Source organism: Macadamia integrifolia, chromosome 6, assembly GCF_013358625.1.
Source record: "Macadamia integrifolia cultivar HAES 741 chromosome 6, SCU_Mint_v3, whole genome shotgun sequence".
Taxonomy (NCBI): Eukaryota; Viridiplantae; Streptophyta; class Magnoliopsida; order Proteales; family Proteaceae; genus Macadamia; species Macadamia integrifolia.
Window position 1 is genome coordinate 14738353 of NC_056562.1, and position 23695 is coordinate 14762047.

General features: G+C 38.6%; 2 protein-coding genes across 3 annotated transcripts; one reads left to right on the forward strand and one right to left on the reverse strand.

Moving 5' to 3' along the window:
- Positions 1-2208: 2208 nt before the first annotated feature.
- On the reverse strand, positions 2209-7515 carry LOC122081236 (phosphatidylinositol transfer protein 1-like). The gene is made up of 11 exons (XM_042648265.1): positions 7241-7515; positions 6937-6967; positions 6664-6812; positions 5084-5175; positions 4975-4982; positions 4806-4877; positions 4525-4692; positions 4257-4352; positions 3247-3369; positions 2576-2643; positions 2209-2460 (listed from the first exon to the last, which is right to left on the reverse strand). The coding sequence occupies exons 1-11, from the start codon at positions 7258-7260 to the stop codon at positions 2424-2426; spliced, it is 864 nt and encodes a 287-aa protein (XP_042504199.1). The 5' UTR covers positions 7261-7515; the 3' UTR covers positions 2209-2423.
- Positions 7516-13966: 6451 nt separating this feature from the next.
- LOC122080971 (carbamoyl-phosphate synthase large chain, chloroplastic-like) lies at positions 13967-22450 on the forward strand. Of its 2 annotated transcripts, none has more exons than XM_042647874.1 (4): positions 13967-15764; positions 18556-19248; positions 19849-21348; positions 21797-22450. In XM_042647874.1, the coding sequence occupies exons 1-4, from the start codon at positions 14424-14426 to the stop codon at positions 21845-21847; spliced, it is 3585 nt and encodes a 1194-aa protein (XP_042503808.1). In that variant the 5' UTR covers positions 13967-14423; the 3' UTR covers positions 21848-22450. The 2 variants fall into 2 exon arrangements, with proteins under 2 accessions (XP_042503808.1, XP_042503807.1); XM_042647873.1 differs by lacking the exon at positions 21797-22450 and having other exon boundaries at positions 13968-14246; positions 14367-15764; positions 19849-21649.
- Positions 22451-23695: the final 1245 nt, after the last annotated feature.

Sequence of the window (23695 nt, forward strand, 5' to 3'; positions counted from 1 at the left end):
TGTTTGGTTAGCACATAGTTATAGGAGAGAGAGAGAGAGGAGAGAAATGAATAAAGAGAGTCATTAATTACAATGACTTCACACTTCATGAAATCCCATTAATTTGGTAGGACTTCGGAATGGGATAGAGTGAAAGCCACATTAGCTGACGTGAAAGCTTATCTCCCAATGTTGTCTAGAGTATTTCCCGTCTCATTATATCCAAACACATGACCTTACCATGCTTTTGGGAAAGCATGTACAACTCTCCCGAGAACAGATCAGGTCTATGTACAAGAACGTATGAGAACAACTCTAGTTTGTGAATTTAGAATCAATTTTCTCTCTTTTCATATAATAGATTATAAATCCACGGATCAAGGACGTACAAGAATGTCTTAAACTTGATCCGTTTCCCAACTCTCCCACCCTTTAAATCCCATTCCAACAAAAAACCCCTAAACAAACGGACCCTTGTTATGGAAAAAGTTTTTTCCTTGAAAATTTTTTTATGAGAAAAGTTTTTTGTTCAAGAGCTTGGTTTTATTCTTTGTCCCATTCTTTTATTCATTTAACACCAACAGTCTCTCTCCGCCAACACACTGTGGATTCCAGTCTCTCTCCGCCAACACACTGTGGATTCCAGTCTCTCTCCACCAACACACTGTGGATTCCCGAGTTCATCGCCAAAAATCATTGAGGCCGTCCCTATCAGCCTTAGCGTCAGGAGCTGTAACAGAGAAGACGTTCTTAGGAAAGCAGCAAAAGGCCAACAACTTCAGCTTTGTAGTCCTTGACAATAGCCCCCACCAAAGCTTCTCTCTCTCTCTCTACAAAACTGCATCACAATCACAATTAAAGCTTGAAAGAAGCTATTTCCATGGGAGTTTCCACAACTCTTGAGTGGTGTTCTTCTTGCCAGGTGTCTAACTCAGAAAGCGGTACGGCATTTTCCTGCTAGTATAGCAAATTTGCAACTTTAACGCCATACCCAAAGGTCTCCAGCCCTCACTCAAAGCTCGGCCCGATCGGGCCCCAAGGTCATAGGGTTGGCCCGGTCTGACAATATCTCTGTAGGGCCGAGTAATGATTGTCTACCATGGTACAACAGTACAATAAATATCCGATGGTCAAAATGACATCGAGACATTGAGACATATGCCAATGTCAACTCATTTGTCGGATGATCATCGCACCGTGCAGAGGATGTTTTCACAGCCGGGCCAGCCCAGTTGCACCCATAGCGGTCTGAAACAAGATTTGAATATCCTGTACGATAAAAGCAGCCAATCCAACGTTATCCATCTTTCCAGATGTCTGGCCAGAGTTGGTGGGAAACGGTCTCTACTTTGTTGGGAATGAATAATCCCACAGCTGCCAGACTCTTTAGAGTCTAATAACCCATTTGTTTAGCGGGATCCATGGGTGAGATTTTTCAAGGATTGGGACTCACATGATGATCAGGTGAGATTTTTCAAAGATTAGACCCACATAGTGATAGAGAATAGTAAATCCAACATAATATGAAAGTACAAAATTACCCCCACGATACCATTCCATTGCGGTTTGGTGGAGACCATCATCGTCTTCCAGTGAATCATAATCTTCTTCTTCAATCTTTTTTAAAAAGAAAACTTGCAGCAGAGACTGAAGGTGAGGACTGATCAGGACGACTGAAGAGGAATTGAGTGAGATAGAAGGCGGTTGCAGGGAGCTGAGGTTGCAGAGACGCCCATTGTCGGATCTGCAACTCCACCCGCGCATCGGACCTACCACCTCTGGTTTGTTCCCATATTTTCGCCTGCACCCGTGATCGTGGGAATTGGAGTGGCGAGGGTTGCATAAAGGGCGGTTGCACGGGCTTGAAAGGGCGCCAGTTGCACGAGTTGCCGAGTGCTCGCGCCATCTTCAACCACTTTCCCCTGGGAACTTCAATAAAGTCCGGTAAGGGTTGGTATGGAAGAAACTGTGGAACATGTCTGACACACAAAAGGCTGTCGACCCATTTTCTCACCCCCTTTATATCCAAACGACATAAAATCTCAGGGGGATGGGAGAGCTCATACAACTATCCCACCCCTCAATTCCCACCCCACCAAAGTCCTAAACGAACGGGGTTTCGAATTTCTCCATATATCACTTACTCTTAAGACTGTTAGACCTCTTAGCCTAACTCTTAAGCTTTTGGGTTGGACACGTCGATGTGGTGTCAGAGCACTGGATCCATTATGTTAGTTAAACATCTATGTACTTCTACAGAATTGAAATTTTAGAAAGTGAGAAGAAGAAATGCAAATATACTGTACATATTAGGACATTGGGTAACAATACAAAAAACATTGCTACCCCAATGAACAGAGGATTTTATACATATTTCAAGACAATAAATTGAGCTACCGCGACCCCCGATTCTCATCCTCAGGCTGTAAATTTTCTATCATCATCTAGGCTCTTTTCACATTTGACTCTTCAGACAAATCACTGGAGACATTTAATTCACATGTTAGAGTAGGAGAGGCAAGCACATGCTATTATTTCAGTTAAACTTATTAGTCTACTTGGTTCAAATCTTTGTCTTAATGTTTGACAGATTTACCTGCTATCGCTTGAATCTGTGGCATCAAGGTCTTCCTCAACAGCCTTTGAACTTGATCTGATAATTTCCTGTTTTCGGCACAGAAGAAGGCTACAGTGAATAAAGCTTCTTTCTCAATGATATGCATGCACTCTGTAGTTTAAAGCTTCAAATTGAAAATAGTAGATTCAAATTGAAAGATAAAAGAGCTCTGAAACTCAGATTGAAGAGTTCAGATAAAATTTGAAAAGAAACAACAAATCAGGTTGTTGGACCATGGAAAAGTTGCAGATTTAGAATTATATCTGCAGACTCAAAATTTGAAGGTAAAACTCAGAACAAAGCTTATAGACCCCTGGTAGGGATTCTTTACAAAATACTTATTAGGGCTCTTTCCAAGAGGATAAGGGACATCTCTCTCCCCTCTTTTTCCCTCTCTCTACCTGTAAGGCTATGCCCTTTCGTCTTCCTATCTTTTTTTATCAAAATTATCTTTGGTGTTGATTTTAAAAGCAAAAGAGCAGCAATTTGACAGACAGCTACTTAGCGAAAAAAGGGGGGAAAAAAAATTGATACAGCTACAATTTCCAATGTGTTTATAAAATCTCTGTACCTTCTTCCTAAACAATTCTTGAACTGAAATCAAGCATCATAAGTTAGAATCAAATCTATGAAAATAAGATATCTATTACCTTATTTAATGAGGAACCATTTTGCCGTTCAAGCTCCTGAATCTGTTCCATCGTCATCCCAAACCATTCATCAATCCAAGCAAAACAATTCTTATGGCTTTCCAGGAAGAGTGCTCTTTCACCCTGTTGGAAAAATAAGGGTGTCAAAAATGTTCTTGTTAAATATATCATCATTAAAAACTGATACTGCTTCATCATCATCCCAAACCATCAACAATCCAAGCAAAACAATTCGTATGGCTTTCAGGAAGAGTGCTCTTTCACCCTGTTTGAAAAATAAGGGTGCCAAAAATGGATTTTCGTGTAACTATGGCCGCAGGCATCAACTAAAAAATTTAAGACGATCCCAGCCAGTAGGTTTTGCTAAGAAATTACCAAGGAATGAACTCACATACGTTTTAGGCAGTCTCATAGGACCTTCTAATTTGGGGGCTGGAAATCTGTGCCTTAATGGTAACTTCAGTTAAGGAAATATAGCAATTCTTAATAATGAACGAAAATATTTGTGAATCTAATCCCAAATTACTGCATAATTATTTATGTGGCATTAATTGTTCAGAACATGACTTCGTCAATGACAGTAACTGTACAAAATGTTTCAAGTATCAGTACTAGGGGGGTTTAGCTCCATTCTTCCCTCTGATCCTGTAGTAAGAATAGTGATTGAATCAGGCATATTGGCATTCCACATTGGGAGACACCAACATGGTAGCAATCAACAAAAAACACTCACGAACAGGTCAGGATAGAGCCCTATCTCCTTTCAAACTATGCCAGGATTTGTTGGGGTCAGCTGAGACAAACTGGATTAGATTGGAATTGAAGGAGTCCAAACATATCCAGGATATTGAATTGTAAATCTTCAGGATGATTCTTTTCTCAAACATGCACATAAATACAAGGATGTTTACTGCAATTTCCAGAAACAGCATTTTAGTGAATAGATAGATGACCATGCATTATTAGTTTCTTAAATGCCTATGGAATACTGTCATCCACAGTATACATACCGAAAGCACAGCATGCTCCAGTCGACTTTTAAAGCCCAAGAATGGAACATCTATTGTTACCAATTTGTATGCTGTCATCACTGGATCACACCTGTCCTGCGAGAATTGTATGGACAGAGTCTTTCAATTCAGCTAAATAGACGATGACAAATTAAATCATTTATCAAGGTTACACTGGCAAATATAAATTAAAATACTTAATCAGCCATCTTGGGAACTACATTATATATTGAATCATTAAGCTAAAAATGGTTCCGAAAATACCAACCTGCCACCCCTCGGAAAGTGGTCCACGAGCTGTCCTACTTGATCTGAACTCGGAGAGGTTAATATTGCTGGGACCAACAAAATTACTCCAATAGTCCCTTGCAGTTGAAGCTATATCAATAGTTTCCACTTTCCTGGCCTTCAGCAGCTCCTTGCTTAAGCCATGTACCTAGCTCCCAAAATTATCACTTGAATTCAGAATAAACATAAATATATATATATATATATATATATAATAAAGAACTGCGTGTTGAGTTTTTCCTAACACTCGAAACAACTCACATTTTCTGAGTTTCCATTGTCAGCCATGTGAATGGTTTCAATGGTTAAAAGAAACTTGGGATAATAGGGGCACTGCAAATTCAAATTGATAAGATAATGAGTATACACCAAAACCAAAAGGCAATAAGATTTTACAAATGACACAGCCCTGGGGGCAAAAAAGACTCACCTTGATCACTGCATTGTACAGCAGCCCATTTCAGGAACCCATTGATCAGTAGAGCTTTCAGAATGGTAAGAAATGTCAAGTAACACTGAGAAAAACTAATGAAACGAACCTGTCTTGCATCTTGGGTATGCATCCCAAGCACCCTCTTGCAAGAGGAGAGCATCTGCTGGAACTATAGCACTCAACCATGTAGGAACTTTGCTGCAAAAAATTATGAACAGATTCAAGCCTCTCAAAATGAGTTTACCTATGTCCCCCCCCCCCCCAACACCCTAATAGTAGACCATAATCAATAATTTTCTGATCAAATACTAGCATTTAACTTTGTCCAAGATTTTGGTTAACTATATTCCATTCCTGATACTTATGGGCTTCGAACTGTGATGCATTAAGAATTTCGGGCCGGGGCCAGAGAGTATACATCTAGGTATTCTCTAGTTCAAATATGCTTTAAAAAAGGCCTAAATGCGAAAAACCAACATCAGGCAAGAAAGGTATGCCCGTTTTACTGCATAGGGGCACAGGCCATTGAGCAGCTGAAGTGCCACAGGGTCATTAAGTGCTCCCAAGACATTTCCAAAAGCACCATATGGAACTTTAGAGGTGCCTAGAAGCATTTATTGTCCAGGATCAAGTACTATAAAGCACTTAGGCCATGGAATGTGAGAGTGCCAGGAACTCCGAATGCCCTTATTCCTAATCATATCAGTAGAGGTTCCGATCATGCAGAGATTGAAGATCGCTTGGCAAACATCATTAGTTGTTTGAAAGACCAATCCAAAGATCCATGGCATTATTCACATACTACCAGATTTATTCATCACCTAGCTTCACGACCAGTTTGTTCCAACGACGGCAAATAAAGCAGATGAATTTGCAAAACAAGTAGTTCCTTTGACCTAGAATTTGCTTTGGGAACAAATTTACTTTGTGAGGAGCAGGTTTTTAATTTTTTTTTTCGTGTGTACCTTATGTAATACTATGTGTTATTATGGAATTGGTACAGGGGAGCATTTCCTTAACAGGCCAATCCTTGGTTGATTGTTCGTATCTCTATATTCTTAAAACCAAAACAACTAGTTACTCGAAACAGAGAGACAGAGAGAGGGGGGAGGGGGGGTGGGGGGAGAATCAGATAAATTTATTCCAGCTATTGTTGGCCCAAAACTTTGACAGAATTCATCCCTTCAAGAGGATTAGGGTTTCCAAGACATTCTTCTCCATCACCAATCATTAGATCAAAACTTTATAAGAAAGGCCTAAATTCATGGTGAGTTTCTCAATGGCTCTCAGGAAATCCTATAACCCATGAAAAACTATAGTCTATAAATATAGGTTAAACTGACCCCGAAGGCATCTTAGAAGGATTAGAGGGCACATATAAAGATGAAGTCACCATTATCACTACCCTGCAGCCTCAAAAGTTCTATATGGACAGAACATGACACAAGCCCAAGGAGTTGTCTTCGATTTTCGGTACTCTTCTCCTAATTTTCATTTTCCCAACTGTTATTCGCACTACGTGGACTCAACTGAGAAAACAACTAAATTGCCTATCCCACTTGGTCACAGCAACCAAACAACGCCAGTTTCAGATTACAACCAGAGCACACTCATCCACCATAAGACATGAAGGATAGGAGATAACATAAAGCACAAGAGCAATGTTGTGGAGTGTCTCACTGATACCTTTGCAAGCGATAAAGTTTCGATGTATATTGACCCTTTCCAAAAACGTCATCTTCGAACGACTTGTTCTCTAAGATCTCTACCCCTTCATTACCTGTAGTATCTTGCTGCTGCATTTTCATGACCATGTACGTCTGAGCTATCCGATACTGCAAATGGAAGCATATCCAAATAAGTAAAAGTACCAAACCTTCCTATATTAATAACTTTGAAGAGAGATTGAAAAACTAGTTCAATCAATCGAACCAAACCGTAAGCGATTTACTTTCCCACCTCATCTACTGACACAGGCATGACGATCCGACTTGAGAAAACACCCCCAACAAAAAGTATAGGTCAAGGAAAATCATACAGAGATCTTTCTTTACAGAAACTAGAAACTCTAATTCATCAAAATTGAACTGTTATAATACATTCAAATATACAGCTCATTACAAAAATATGAATCAGGAAGAACAGAGTCGAATTGATCATATAATAATAAAATCACAGAAAAACATTATTCGAACACTAATGCTATAGAAGAAACGCATTAGTAAAGTTAAAAAGCATCCAATTTAGTCAGGTAGAAGGATACAACTCTTTAATCTGAACCATCCTGGAGGTCGGCTCTCGAAAATCGAAAGGAACACCAGTTTCTTCTCAATCTGAAGATCAAGATTGTGAAGGTCTCGGAAGGAAAATCGATAAGAGATTATAATTTCTTTCGTTAACTTCTAAAGAAATCCACAAAGAAACTGCTCGAGCATGCAGAGATGAAATAGGAAAGCGTGTTTGAAGTTGAAAGGACTCTGTAGCTGAAACGACCGACAAATAAAAAAGTAGCGTACACCAGTTTCGCTCAGCGCCACGGAAGGTGAAAGACAATCCCCCACGGTGCACTATAGTTCTTTGATCTTAACGACCGTTAGATATTTAGGCTCGCGTCGTACTAACGGGGACGCAAGTCGGCAAGTGGACAACGAGCCACATGTACGTGGCTACGAGAACAACGAGCTACCATATTAAATTGTCTCCGACTTGATAGAAGTAAAAGATTCTAATCCAATCGTCTGTATACTCAGTCTGTTGTAAAATGGGAAAGGTTGATTCTTCCACACTAAGGGGAAAGGCGAAAAGAAGATTCGGATATAACGTCGCTATCGGCTGTCCTCATGAATCCTTCTCGACTCCTTGTAGGATTATTGTATTTAAATTGACGACTAGTATATTCGTATACGTAACGATTGTCTTGTGGGCAAGGATTAAAGTATCGGTATCGGTCATCGTATCGGTCAGTCAAAATTAAGATACATATCGGAGGGTATCGTATCGTATCGGAGATACACTAAGATACGCTAAAGATACACACATAAATGGATAGAAAATATTTTTTTAAACACTTTTGCATAAAGAATTTGTTAAAAAAAGCTATTGATAACATGTATTATGCATAAACACTAAATTGAGTGTATCGTACTAAGAATTCAAGGTCTGTAGTTGTCCCACAAATGTAAAATCCTTGTTCCCAACCTTGATTTCCACTTTAGTTAGGGAAAAATATGGCTGACAACAACTTCGAAACAAAAACCCTTCAAAAAATTGTTTTTTTCTTAAAAATTACCTATATTGGCAATTATATGACCGTAGCACCGATACGTATCGATACTCACCGATACGTACAGATATATATATAGATACTCACCGATACCTGCTGATATATACGATACGTACCGATCGATACATACCGATACTCACCGATACGTACCAATACATACTGAAACGTACATTTTACTTCAATTTTATATTTTTCATAGAGTCGTATCGAGGCATGTCGTATCGTATCGATGTGTATTAGTGGTGTATTGATGCATATCGGTATGTATTGTAGGATATATATCGATAAGAAATGATTTAAAAAATTCAATGTATCGTATCGGTGTGTATCGTATCGGCCGACTAAATTTAAGATACGTATCGGAGGGTATCGTATCGGTATCGGAGATACTTAAAACCATGCTTGTGGGTATAGGACTGTAACGAGCATGGATCTAATAAGGATGTGAATTTGTAATTGAAATCGTTTATTGAAATCGAATCAATCCGTTTATATTGAAATCGTAAAATCATTTAGTAAATGATGCGGTTATGGTTTCATGTTTCAGGCCGATTAGCTAAACGAGTCAGATCAGTAAATTAAGTGTCTATCCTGCTTTGGTATGATTTATTGCAATTCAGTTCAAGTTTATGCTTTAGATCATGAACTTGGAATCCATATATGTTACTATGTTATTATGTTATCATAGATGGGGTATTTTGGCTGAATCACCTGTCATTTTAATATTTTATGTTGTATATTTGGATGTTGTATGATATTAGTTATAAATGTTTGAGAATGACTATGCAATGAAATAACACTAGATTATCAGATTAAGATATACCATTGTTAATATAGAATTTCTTATTTGTGATTGCCAATTATTTTTTGATAAGCATATGATATTTAGTTTAGAGATGGTTGCAAGTTATATCAAACTGATTGTGAACCGTTTTACAAACCATATGGAATAAACCGAAATCAAAACCGTTTAAAACTGTGAAATCGAAACCGTTTAGAAATCGTGGAAATCGAAACCGTTTACGAAACGATCACGATTTTAGAAAGTGTAACCGTTTAGTAAATGGTGCCGTTATGATTTTAGTAAAATAAATGTGAATCAAACCGATCCACACCGTTTAAACCAAAACTGGACCGATTAACACCCTTAGGATCTAAGGGACAGTATTAGTATTGATATTGGTATCTATCAATACTTATTCGATACCAATCCAGATCAAATCATGATACTGTGTATTTTAAACCTTGTTTATAATCAAAACCATCTTGATATGGTCTAAACATATCGCATGTGATACATCAGATGGAACCCAATTTATAAGGATATAAAGATTTAAAAAAAAAAAAAATCCACAAATTGAATCTAAATCTATGAATATGGATTTATTTATTAATTTTACTTACTTGAACCATGATTACAAAACATCAAGACAGTATACGAGGACCAAGTTTCCTTCAGCCATAGTCACCAGAAATCTTTTGACCGAAATTGAGATGGATAGAAAATTATTGACTTCATTCAATAGGAAATGTTTTAAGATCCTAAGTTGGGGTTGAACCCTACTATACAAATGTAGTAAAACTTTATCCTTCTAAAAGCCTTATCTTTTAGGTTGAATGGGTGAGTGGGGTGGGGGGGGGGCGGTGGGGGAGGTGGGAGGGGCGGTTTTGTCACGTACGACCTCTAAAAAGCATTGAAGATGTGATTGAAGAGTTGGCTCCAGCTGATAATTTTGTGAAATTTAATATTTACCCTTGATACCCAATAACCCAACTACTATGTTTTACGGATAGAAGGGACAAGGAGAAAAATGTAAAGTATCTCATTTTACTATTCATTAATTATTATGATTACTTTGAAACTTAATTCCTAATGGTAAAGAATGGTCGGTAGGAAGTGTATGATTCCTCCGTTGTCCAACGTTTTGAACCACATGGATATTTCACCATGTCAAATCTAATGATGTATGGGTAGTTTATGCGTATACCTCTTCACCTCTTCACCTCTTCACCTCTTCACCTCTTCGATTAGCCAGAGTTCTATCTTGGGATCTTATCCTCAACATATTACAGATATTTGTTACACTTCGAGTGTTTTTTTTTCTTCGAAAAGAAATAAGACTTTTTTCTCTTTCACAATTATTTATTTTTTATTTTTAATGAAACTATTAATTTAAGGATGTTAAGGTTTCCTTGTAAGTATCTTCCTACGTAGAAATGTGTTTTTGTTTGGGAGAGTGGCTTTTATCCAATTAATGAAAGTGCATCTTCATTCATCAAATGGGAAGGGCACGGTGATCATTTCACACCTTCTTGTGTATGGACGCAGAGGTGTACTCTTGAGCAGAAAATGAATCCCCATCTTTTAACGATTGGATCCAATTTCTCTTAAACTATGGTGAAGATAAAATCTTTTCACTTACATGATTTAATTATTATAAATAAAAAAAATTTATTTCATTGGATAATAAAAGGAGCCCACATTCTTTGTAGTGAACGATGAGGTGCGATGAGCATTGGATGGCTGAGAGCATCTAGACATGTGCCCTGAGAACCTCCCAGCCACCTAATGCTCTCTGCACCGATGCAACGATTGTAAATAATTTTTACATTAATAAAATAGTATTTTAGGCCTTTAATAATAGGAGATGAGAATGTTTTTTTAGATAAAATAGACAATGAGAATTAACAATGATATTTATTCTTTCCAGTTTCCAATGTCTAATCATAACTTTAAATCAATTCTTTATTTCATCTAAGGTGAAGAAAAAAAAAAAATTGTATCTAGCCATGAAAGTAAATGGATACTCAGTGACATTCTAATTACTGCATATATTATGTTAGGAGATGCTTAAACTAGTGTGCACCCTATATATTATGGCAGGAGATGCCAAAAAAGTGTGTAAGTTTAAAATCGGAAGCAAATATGGTTTAAGACCGAATTAAATCGAATAAATATGGTTTAAGATCGAATTTTATGCCCGGAATGATAGGTCCGTTGAGCCTGACATGGATTAGCTCGACTAATAAACATGTCGAGCTCAAACATGTTCATAATTGGTAGTACATAGTGCAAGGGGTAAGATTGAGGGGCACCGACCGCCCCAACCCGTTTACAAGCCCGACTCGGACTGACACTAAGGGTGTCAATTGGTTGGGTTATGGTTATTCGGTTTGGTTCCAAATGATGGAAATGTGGACTATAATCGAACCGAGAACCGACTCGGTTCCATATTTAGATACTCAAGCCAAATTGACTTGGTTCGGTTATGGTTCCAATTCGGTTTTGATATGCAATTTTAATTCAATTTTTTACTTTAGTTTTAACTCGGTTATGAAAACGGTTCAACTTTTGAACCATGACTTTGATGGATTAAAGGCCATAATGGGCTCAAGTTATGGTCCTTACGACCATTGCTAACTCCCAGTTTGTCTTAGCATATAAATATGTTCATAGTCGCGCCACATTCTAAGAGTCAAAACTCAAAATTGAATATTGAAAAAATCCCACTTTAATCTTAACAATACTACAATGCTAGGTTTATTTATTTATTTATTTTTAAGACAATTCGGTTTAGTTTCGGTCCAAATCGAATCGAGGAACATATTCACATACTCAACCAAATTTGAACCGAATTAATTCGGTTAGGTTCGATTAATTCGGCTCAATATCGATTTTGGTATTCGGTTTCGGTTCCCAATTGACACCCTTAACTAACACATTTAGCCTGACCATTTATATGTGTATTTTTTTGTTTTTAATCAATTATCGAATGTACTAAGTGTAAAATATTTTCTAAATTGTTGATGATTTAATAAAATATATTAAGATTTCTTAAATCTAAGACAAATAAAGACCGTTTAAGGCATAATTGGTGAATTAGCTTGTTTAAGGTCCAATTACAGCCTAATTAGTTTGCGTAAGAGAAGCCTAATTAAAGTCTGGTTCCGACCAAACCCGATATGAGACTGTTTCATTCCTTAAACAGATTGGTCACGTTGCAAGGATACAGGCCCGTTAGGCCAGATCAAGCCCAGCCCGACTGATTGACACCCGTCACACCCCTATATGATGATACCTGTCATTGTAAAAATGAGATCCACACATTTGTGGTATGGGCCCTGTTGTGGGTTCACCATTTTAATGTTTCAAATCCTCGTGCATCAAGGATGCTCCTTTGAAGGCCCATCCACAAATTCCAAGGTTCTCTATCAACGGTTAGCTATATTAGATCACAAGGCACCCTTCCCAATAACATCGATACATGATTTGATTGGAACAATCGTTTGGAACACCGAACACGTAGGAATGAAATTTGTGGGAGTAGAAATTCAGAATCAATTACCACTTTTTTTGGTAAGAAAAAAACAAAATAAAAAAATTGGACCACTTATGGAGATTCGTACCTTTAACGAATGACTCTTAAAAACGAGAGACCATAATTAAATTATCAAGGTCATATGGAGTAAAATTAGTTTTTATTTATTTATTATTATAATTATTTTTAAATGTTTTATGCTCGAAAACACTTCATGTGTCAATCTTTCTTCTAAAAAATAAGGATATAAATGTCTTTTTACAATGGTAGTAAAGATATATACACATGAGAATGTTAACATAGATCATACTCTCGGACAAGGTTCTTTCCCCCCTTTTATTTTTTATTATTTTTTCTTTATAAGAAGAGCCGAAATCCTATATGATGTTATCCCATGATGATGAATCCAAAGCATAGGCTTGTTTTAAACATTATAATTACTTCAAAGTAACAACATCGGAAGTACAACTCAGTCAATTAACGCTAAAAGCGCATCATCACCATAAGGGACTAGACGACTGATACACATCTTGAGGTTGATCAATCGATTTATCTCAAAGTTGAACTACAAGATTTTTAGCTGCAACAACTTAAATATATATTATTGGAGTTGGAATTATCGCGACTGCTAACATCAAACTTACCATCCAATGAATCCTTTAACAGAATGAATAATTTGCGCCACCCACTCAAATCAATCCCATTTGGAGAAGAAAAAAGTTTGGCATCTCAGTAATGCTCAATGATCTTCCCTTGAAAACTTATATTACACAAAGTACCCCATTTGGGCCTGCTTGACGAGTGGGGAGTCCAACTTCACATCCAATGTCTTCTTCATTTGTTCCATAATTATTCTTAGAGCATTGTCTAATCCAAGATCGTACCTTCCCAATACTATTACAGACTCAGGATCCTTCCTAATCGATTCCACTTCGAATCGACCCATAAATCCCTGATTCTACCGATTCAATTGGGATTGGTCTAATATGGATCGGCCGAAATCAGAATCAATCGATTCGATCCAATTTGTAAATCACTGGTCTAAGCTGCCATGTTGTGGAACCAAGACCCCACACCAAAAGGCCCATAAAAATGCCACTAGGAGTGGATAAGAGGAAGAGAAAAAGGTTAAAATGCTTTAAGCTGTGACCTAATTGTATTTAAGAGAAAAAGGTTAATATGTTAAGCTGTCTCTAATTGTATTTAATTTCAAAAAATTAAGATCCATCAATGGCGGGTCCCGTGATTCTCCAATAAGAGACAAGTGCTAGGCTGCAAAAAGCCCTAGACCCATCGGTTGATGCCCCCACTTCCTGTCCTTTTCTCTCTCCATATTTAGATAAGACCCCATCGAAGAGCCTTTTTTCCAGGAATTGGACTCGGAGAGAGAGAGAGAGAGAGAGAGAGAGAGAGAGAGAGGCGAGGGAGACTCTTTTTTTTTTGGTGGAAAGTGAGAGAGACTGTCACTGCAACTGAAAGCAAATGAAGGAGTTGAGGGACTGATCAGCGACAAGTGGTGAGTCCTCCATTAATAGAAGTCGAAGAAGAAGCTTTGAAAATTCTGATTGGGAAAGCATTGAAGATCCTCAAAACCCTAAAGAAAAGATAGATTACTTATTGAAGATCCCTTGTACTCTCTTCTCTTTCTCATCGGATTCTGGTTCTACGTAACTTCTCTGCCTACCCTGACAGTCTTACATTATTTGCCCTACAGATCATCGATTTCTTTGCTCTTTTGAAGTTTAATTCTCGTGCTTTTTGGTGCTTCTGCTGTTTCTGGTGTTTAGCTTTTTATCTCAACCCACAGTCGGAGAGAGGGAGAGAGGGAGGGAGGAAGGAGAGTGATGGGTATGTGCATAAACCCCTGCGAAAGCTTCCCAGCTAGGTTGGTTTCGTCGCCGTCGTCTTGTATTGCCTCGTCGTCCAAATCCACGGGTGTGCCTTTACTAGTATATTTGAAGAAGACAGGGAAGAAAAATAATGCTTCATCTTTGAAGCTCCACCAGGGGCGAACGCTCGCTTGCTCTACCAAGTCTTGCGTGCGTTGTGAGCATGGTGGCTCAAATGTGGCCACCAATGGCTCGGGGAATGGCCCGTTTGGTGGGACGCCGTTGGGGAAGAGAACCGACATTAAGAAGATTTTGATTCTGGGCGCAGGGCCTATTGTCATCGGCCAAGCCTGTGAATTCGATTACTCGGGGACGCAGGCATGCAAGGCCCTCAAAGAAGAGGGATACGAAGTGATTCTCATAAACTCGAATCCTGCAACTATTATGACCGATCCTGACTTGGCTGATAGGACCTACATCACCCCGATGACACCCGAGCTCGTCGAACAGGTCCTTGAGAAGGAAAGGCCCGATGCTCTCTTGCCCACCATGGGCGGCCAGACAGCTCTTAACCTCGCTGTTGCGTTGGCCGAAAGCGGCGCTCTCAAAAGGTACGGTGTGGAGCTGATTGGAGCGAAACTCGATGCGATCAAGAAAGCAGAAGACAGAGATTTGTTTAAGCAAGCCATGAAGAACATTGGAATAAAAACGCCGCCTTCTGGGATTGGTAACACTCTGGATGAGTGTATTGAGATTGCCAATTCCATAGGCCAGTTTCCTCTGATCATACGGCCTGCATTCACATTGGGTGGAACCGGAGGTGGAATTGCTTACAACAAGGAGGAGTTCGAATCGATATGCAAGGCTGGGCTCGCGGCCAGTTTGACATCCCAGGTTCTGGTGGAGAAGTCTTTGTTGGGATGGAAGGAGTATGAACTTGAGGTTATGAGGGACTTGGCTGACAATGTGGTTATTATTTGTTCCATTGAAAACATTGACCCAATGGGTGTTCATACTGGGGACTCCATTACGGTGGCCCCTGCTCAAACTCTGACGGATAAAGAGTACCAGTGCCTTAGGGATTACTCGATTGCAATCATAAGAGAGATTGGAGTTGAGTGCGGGGGTTCAAATGTACAATTTGCGGTAAATCCTAAAGATGGGGAGGTAATGGTGATTGAGATGAACCCTAGAGTGTCAAGGTCTTCAGCTTTGGCATCCAAAGCTACTGGCTTCCCAATAGCAAAAATGGCAGCAAAGTTATCTGTTGGATACACGTTGGACCAGATACCAAATGATATCACGAAGAAAACACCGGCTAGTTTTGAGCCTTCTATTGATTACGTGGTGACAAAGGCAAGTTAGATGTTTCCTGTTTCTTTTTTGCATTCACTTTCCTTACCATTTACATTGAACTGTTCCTGTATCATTCGTATTTCCATGTTCTGTCAATTTATCTGGTTAATTAGTTGATACATATTGGGAAAACTTGCCAGGTAGGAATCAACTGATAAATAATAGAAAATTATCCAAAAAATTCATGACCTGATTTGTTATTACACTGGAAATAATAGGACAGATATGTGTTGTAATTTATCAAACTAAGATTCCCGTGAGAAGATTAGAACAAAGTAGACACTTAACTGTCTGTTATAGACGGACACCTTATACTACATAATGCAATGTTTGTAAGCTAGGGAGACTTGGTATTGTTGTTATTTTTCTGACCTTGACTATCATGATATCTCCACATAGTATGGTTAAATATCTTTTTGGTAGAATGATCAGTTTTTGGGGAGATCATGCCTTGTAAGTCTTTATAACTGGTTTTTGAATTTGTGTTTTTATTGGTAGTTTCATGACGGTCGATTGAAGTTTTCATTATTCTTATTTACAAATTGATGTTCCAATAATTTCCTCTTCAAATGTGTTAAAGAGGAAATACATTTTTGGTGTGGATGAAAATTTATTTCATAATGGTGAATGGTGCTCTGAAATTATTGGTAGAATCTTTGAACAAATATCTGGGAAAGTGATGGTGTTTATTGGTAATTCATGGGAGGGATATTTTAACATCATTCTTGCAACACCTTTAAAGGCCTTGCTGAGAGAAGAATGAGATGAATCTCCCTTAAGATCCATTGGGCTTCCCGGCCCCTCACTCATTCTTGGATGCCAATCAGTGGCCTATTTACCGAATCATGAACAGCCTAAAAAAAAAAAAAAAAGAAAAGTAAAGGAACCACCCTTAATTGAGCCACAATGATGAGCCACAATGATTGATGATGCATTCAACTGTTCAAGCCTTTGAATCTAAGGCACTTTTATGCCAGGCAACTGAAATCTATTTCTATTCATTAAATTGTTAACATAAATGTTCACAATTTTGTGACAAGTAAGGATTATGGATAGATCAATCAGATGGATTAAATATAAAGATGTAACTGTGTCAACTGTCAAAATCAGGTTATGGGAGGATGAATGTTTGAAAAAGTCATCTATTGTTTATTGGAATCTTTCCTTGTAATGCCAGCTGAAGCTTCCAATTGTAGTTGAAGAAAAGCATGGAAAAGGTCATTCTTTGACACTTGGGAGCTACTGGTAAGAAGCTTGACATGAGGAGATGGTGAGACAGCAATATGGAGTTCTTCTGGTCTTGCAGCCAAAGTTGCTGTGTAAAATTCACGGGTCATGTTTACAAATCCATTTGTATCTTTTTACACTCATCTTTATTTTCTCTCTAAATTGGACATTTTGTAAATTAAACAGTTGAGCAGTTGCTTGGGTGCTGATTTAGGTTCTATTGGTCTCAATTGTGTTGTGTAGAGTGCTTTTACAACACTATTGAGTAATTTGGTCAAGAAGAAGTTGAAGTAAAATAAAAAGAAAATACAGATGCTAGAGTTAAACGTGGAACCAAATTGACGAATTAATGTCACTACATTGATGTCATCGTAAAACCATAAATGTTCAAGTATGTGATGGCACAAATATTTTCTTGGATCCAACAAATGATTGATGTATATGAATTGTACTACCCCACAATGTGTTGATACAGCCAAAGGTGAGTTTTTTGGCAAAAAAAAAAAAAAGAAAAGGATTTATGGGGCTCCCCAGAGGTTTTGGTTGAAATGTAGTAATATACAAAATTTGTATTGAAATGAGGTATGACCAAACTGTATTGGCCATTTCGGCATTTTGACTGAAATTTCGGTCTAAACTTGGCAACATATGTGATGCGCACACTGTTTTGTTTTCGAGCCAACTCGAAAAAAAAAAAATATAGTTTGACTAAATTTAGGTTTTTCAAGTTTCAACACAAATTTTGAGCCATGCTTCTAGGTACTTCCAAATTAGATTGTGTGTTCATTTCCTCGACTTACTGATTTAATGAAGAAGAACATTTGTTATGTAATTCTTATGTGCTTTAAGAATCGGCTTTAATGCAATCTAGCTTTCCCTGTGGAAGTTTAACTTTTTCTACATTTTTCTGCCATTATTGTACCAGTCAATTAGAGTTCAGGAGCTGATTTCAAGCTTTATGTTTCACTTGGTTGGTGAGATGATACCTCTACTGCTGCTGATTGGTTATTCCCTGCATTATTAGAAATATTTAATTGGAGATGAAGTTGTGTTCTGTTGATTAGAGCTTCAAATTGCTTTTTCTTGTTTCAGTTGATTTAGACTATATAGTAGCTGTTGATTTGAAAGGCTCAATTGATTGGAAGTTGAAGCCACTTCTTTTGTCCCCAATAATTTCACTTTGATATGGCTGAGTAGAACCCAGCTGTTCTATTTTGGGTACTCCCATTGTTGAAGATGAAGGTTGCAGGGGGGGAAAAAAAAAACATTAACATTGTCTTTTCCATGTCTAGTGTCTCGTTGATGAAATGCTAAAACTAAAGCTGTTTGAAACATTGTTGTACAGAAAATTCTCCTTGGATTTGGAACTTATTTTCCATTATATTCAATGACCTTATTGAATTACACATTTTTATTCCTTGTTTCCTACCCAACTTTGTTGTTATTGTTTTCAGTTTGCTGAAACATATATTTATTATTTGATGTCTTAAATCTTGTTCCTATTATGTCAATTTTTCTTTCTTGGTGTCTTAATCCATCAATTTTTTCTTTTGCGAACATGTAGATACCTCGGTTCGCATTTGAGAAGTTCCCAGGTTCTCAGCCAATACTGACAACCCAAATGAAGTCAGTTGGTGAATCCATGGCATTGGGGCGCACATTCCAAGAATCCTTCCAGAAAGCAGTTAGATCGCTGGAGTTGGGCTACTCCGGTTGGGGTTGTGCACAGGTCAAGGAACTGGACTGGGACTGGGACCAATTGAAGTACAGCCTTCGAGTCCCAAACCCAGATCGCATTCATGCAATTTATGTGGCAATGAAGAAAGGGATGAAGGTTGATGAGATTCATAAGCTGAGCTATGTGGACAAGTGGTTTCTTACTCAGCTGAAAGAGCTGGTAGATGTGGAGCAATTCCTTTTAGCGCAGAACTTATCTCAACTGACGAAGGATGACTTCTATGAAGTGAAGAGGAGAGGCTTCAGTGATAAGCAGATTGCTTTTGCTACTAAATCCAATGAAAAAGAAGTCCGGTCAAAGCGGATTTCACTTGGGGTAACTCCAGCATATAAGCGGGTTGATACCTGTGCTGCTGAGTTTGAAGCCAACACTCCGTACATGTACTCATCCTATGATTATGAGTGTGAATCAAGTCCCACTGAAAGGAAGAAAGTGTTGATTTTGGGTGGAGGGCCAAACCGAATAGGCCAAGGTATCGAGTTTGACTACTGCTGCTGCCATACTTCCTTTGCCCTCCAGGTTGGGTTTTCCTTTTTTATTTTTTACTTATGGATTTTGGTTTGATAGTTTTTGGTTATCATTGGTTAATTTACCATCTTCTCCATACAATATGTTTCAAATGCTCGGTGACTTGGACCATTTGAAGCAATGCACCTATTGTTTAGCACCTCACCAAAAAATTTTTGAGATGTTCCCTCTTACTGGATATGGCATTGATGTTGCAAGGGAAAGAGATTACACTATTTCTTAATATCCAATGTGTCTGATACCTTGTATACATGTCAGATAATGACATTGACACATATATTTGTGTATAAGCCTATATAGACAGCAGATGCTCCATTTGCACCCAATTATTATATCAGATACCACTGACAGGCATGTTGGTGTTCTTATTACCTGGTGTTGAAGCCATTCCAGCTTAGCTGATTGCATTGGATATTTGGGCTCAAGTATCAAGGCCCATCAGTTGGATGTGTGATTAATGCTGCACCAGTTGCAGTGGAGACCTACGTGTTGTAGTAATTTGATGAGATTAATTTTATCACGTTGATTCATTTTGATTTAATATAAGATCCTGATTTTGCAGCACTTAAGATTCTGTCATTATCTTTTCAGGAAGCTGGATTTGAGACAATCATGATGAACTCAAATCCTGAAACAGTGTCAACAGATTATGACACAAGTGACCGGCTCTACTTTGAGCCACTAACTGTTGAGGATGTTCTGAACATCATTGATTTGGAACGTCCTGATGGTATTATCGTGCAGTTTGGAGGCCAAACACCCCTTAAGCTGGCACTGCCAATTCAGCACTACTTGGATGAGCACAAGCCCTTGGCTTCCAGTGGGAGTGGACAGGTTCGTATATGGGGGACATCACCTGATTCCATTGATGCAGCTGAGGACAGAGAAAGGTTTAACGCGATCCTGAAGGAGCTGGAAATTGAGCAGCCAAAAGGTGGGATTGCCAAGAGTGAAGCTGATGCTCTGGCAATAGCCTTGGAAATAGGCTATCCTGTTGTTGTGAGGCCATCGTATGTGTTGGGTGGGCGGGCAATGGAAATTGTGTATGGTGATGACAAGCTCATGACCTACCTTGAGAATGCTGTTGAGGTGGATCCTGAGCGTCCTGTCCTGATTGACAGGTACCTGTCAGATGCTATTGAGATTGATGTTGACTCACTCACTGACTCGCATGGCAACGTGGTGATTGGTGGGATCATGGAGCACATAGAACAGGCCGGTGTCCATTCGGGTGACTCAGCATGCTTGCTTCCCACAAAGACAATCCCATCTTCTTGCTTGGATACAATAAGGTCGTGGACAACAAAACTGGCGAAAAGGCTGAACGTGTGTGGACTCATGAACTGCCAATATGCAATCTCACTATCTGGGGAGGTTTTTCTACTCGAGGCCAATCCTCGTGCTTCCCGCACAGTTCCATTTGTATCCAAGGCAATTGGGCACCCGTTGGCCAAGTATGCTTCCCTCCTCATGTCAGGGAAATCACTCCATGAACTTGGGTTCACAAAGGAGGTGATCCCAGGCCATGTTTCAGTCAAGGAAGCTGTGCTTCCATTTGAGAAGTTCCAAGGCTGTGATGTGCTGCTTGGCCCAGAGATGCGTAGCACTGGTGAGGTCATGGGCATAGACTTTGAGTTTTCAGTTGCATTTGCCAAGGCCCAGATTGCTGCAGGGCAGAGGTTACCGGTCTCTGGCACTGTGTTCCTCAGCCTAAATGATTTGACAAAGCCACACCTTGCCATGCTGGCCTGTGCCTTCTCGGGGCTCGGGTTTAGGATTGTCTCAACGTCTGGGACGGCCCATGTGCTTGAATTGGAGGGTATCCCTGTGGAGCGGGTGCTGAAGATGCATGAGGGGCGACCACATGCTGGTGATATGATTGCAAACGGACAGATACAATTGATGGTGATCACGAGTTCAAATGATGCACTTGATCAGATTGATGGCCGGCAGTTGAGGAGGATGGCTCTTGCATATAAGGTTCCAATCATTACTACAGTAGCCGGGGCTTTGGCAAGTGTGGAGGCGATAAGGAGTATGAAGCACAGCCCTGTTAAGATGATTGCACTCCAGGATTTCTTTGACATTCAGGCAAGGCCAGAGAGTCGCCGCAACTTGCAACCTGTTTCTTCCTCTCTTTGATTGTGTTTTTTCATTGTCTCTAGTATTTTTGCATCCTTTTTATTGTTTGTTTCTTGTTAAATTTGTCCTGTTAATGTTCTTATCTGGACAAAGTGAATGACCTATTTTATGTGTGTTTTCTACTGTATCATCTTTCTCTACTTGTTGAGGAATACTTACTCGGTTTTCGCGTGGGTTTGTAGTTTGCAATGTATATTATAATTAGATTAATCTCATTTCTTGATGAATGCAATGGTTGATGGACACAGAATCAGCTATGTTTCAGCTCTTTATACCAAGACACTATTTCTTCTATCAGAACTGTATATTTTTCAATATTTGTCTCGAGATGTTGTCTATGATGCACTCTTGTAAGTAAGAGAACTACTTAGTAACTAGCGAAGCCCTTCTATTGCAGGATGTGGTTCAAAGGCAACTGCCCCTCAGAACCTTTTTGCATTTTGACTGATAAGAGATGTGTTATTGAAGCAGTGAACTGGCCTTCAGCTCTTCATTGATTAGAATGCAAACAGACACATACAATTGATGGTGACCACGAGTCCAAGTGATGCTATTGATCAGATTGATGGCTCTTGCATATAAGGTTCCAATCATTACTACAGTAGCTGGAGCTTTGGCAAGTGTGGAGGCGATCCGAAGTATGAAGTACAGCCCTGTTAAAATTATTGCAGTCCAGGATTTCTTTGACATTCAGGCAAGTCCAGAGAGTCACTGCTACTTGCAGCCTGCTTCCTCCTTGATTGTGCTTTTCATCATCTGCAGCATTTTTGCATCTCTTATCTGGATAAAGTGAATGAACTATTTTATTTATTCTATTTTCTGCAGTATTATATTTGTTTACTGTTGTTGAGGAATACTTACTCAGTTTTGGAGTGTTTTTTTTTTTTTTTTTGGTAGGTTGCATTATTTAACATAATTAGTTTAATCTCATCTCTTGATGAATGTGACTGGATAGACACAGAGATATCTATGTGTCAGCTCTTTTTCCCAAGACATTGTTTCTTCTATCAGAACTGTATAAGTTTCAATATTTGTCTCAATATGGTGTTTATGATGCACTGTTGTAAGTAATAGAACTACTTTAGTAACTAGCAAAGCCCTGCTCTTGCAGGCTGGGGTTCAAAGAAAATACCATCAGTACCTTTTTTGCATTTTTAATGATAAGAGCTGTGTTATTGAAACTTCACTTTCTGCTTGGCATATAATGTATACTTAGAAGATTTAAAATCTTAATATTTTTGTAGAAAAATATGACAGATGAAATATTTTACTTCACCCCTTTCTTGATGTGAAGAGAGTAAGTTCATGCATCATCAAGCAAGTTGCACGTGGAAAGTGGTAACATCCTTTTAAGTAGTTTTTCTGGAGGACTAATTGTATTGCAAGACCTCCATGAAAAGATTTAAGTATGGTGACCTGGTTGGAAGTCATTGTATATAGGATCCCTTTTAGGTATTCACAGTGTAAATTTATTTTTTTTCAAAGGGTTTGGAATTGTTGTTTTGGAAAAAGTTGATGATATATAGATTCATTAAAAACTTAAAAGGAGTCTCACTTTGTCCATAAAGAAGTGGAATGTTTCAAATCCAAAATATGGCACTTTGTCAACATGGAGAAAGTTTTTTGTCGTCACGCGTAGGATGGAGAGAGAATCTCTTCATCCATCATGATGTGGCCATAAGATTGGATTCATGGGTTGGTGAGTTTCTTCATTAGCACTCGTCCAATATTTTATAAATTTGAAAATATCTTTCTTTAGTCCATTCAAAGGTAAGATGTCATGGCTTAAGATACTCTTTTAGTATCTTAAGCCATGGGCGAAGGGAAAAGGGTAACTCAGTCCTCATCATCTTAAGTATAAGATTAAATTAGACAATGGATCAAGCTGATTGTACCACTATCTCAACTCTCGAATCTAGAAATATGGAGACTAAAGATATATATATATATATATATACACCTGTCCTTTTGTACAAAGTAGTATATAAAAGCTCAACATACTTTATTGTATCACTTTGCCTAAAAGGCTTTCATTGAATACCAGTTTCTCCTAGTATATATATATATATATATATATACCTGTCCTTTTGTACAAAGTAGTATATAAAAGCTCAACATACTTTATTGTATCACTTTGCCTAAAAGGCTTTCATTAAATACCAGTTTCTCCTATGTGCTCTGCCACTTTAGCTAGTGAGTGGCCCCGAAACCAGAACAATGTAGCCTTCTTAGTATGAAAGCTGATCACACCCATGCGACAACTCAAATTTGTCCCAATCAGCTCTATTCGAGATTA

What these genes read in the sequence shown, in the direction of transcription:
- LOC122081236 (XM_042648265.1), bottom strand. Translation starts at nt 7,260, where the DNA reads ATGGTTCAGATTAAAGAGTT. An exon ending in TGGAGCATGCTGTGCTTTCG is followed by an intron (nt 3,370 to 4,256) that starts GTATGTATACTG and finishes TTTTTCCAACAG; the next exon opens with GGTGAAAGAGCACTCTTCCT. An exon ending in ACAGATTCAAGCGATAGCAG is followed by an intron (nt 2,461 to 2,575) that starts GTAAATCTGTCA and finishes AAATGTCTCCAG; the next exon opens with TGATTTGTCTGAAGAGTCAA.
- LOC122080971 (XM_042647874.1), top strand. Translation starts at nt 14,424, where the DNA reads ATGGGTATGTGCATAAACCCCTGCGAAAGCTTCCCAGCTAGGTTGGTT. An exon ending in ATACTTCCTTTGCCCTCCAG is followed by an intron (nt 19,249 to 19,848) that starts GTTGGGTTTTCC and finishes TTATCTTTTCAG; the next exon opens with GAAGCTGGATTTGAGACAAT. An exon ending in AGGATTTCTTTGACATTCAG is followed by an intron (nt 21,349 to 21,796) that starts GCAAGGCCAGAG and finishes CTTCTATTGCAG; the next exon opens with GATGTGGTTCAAAGGCAACT.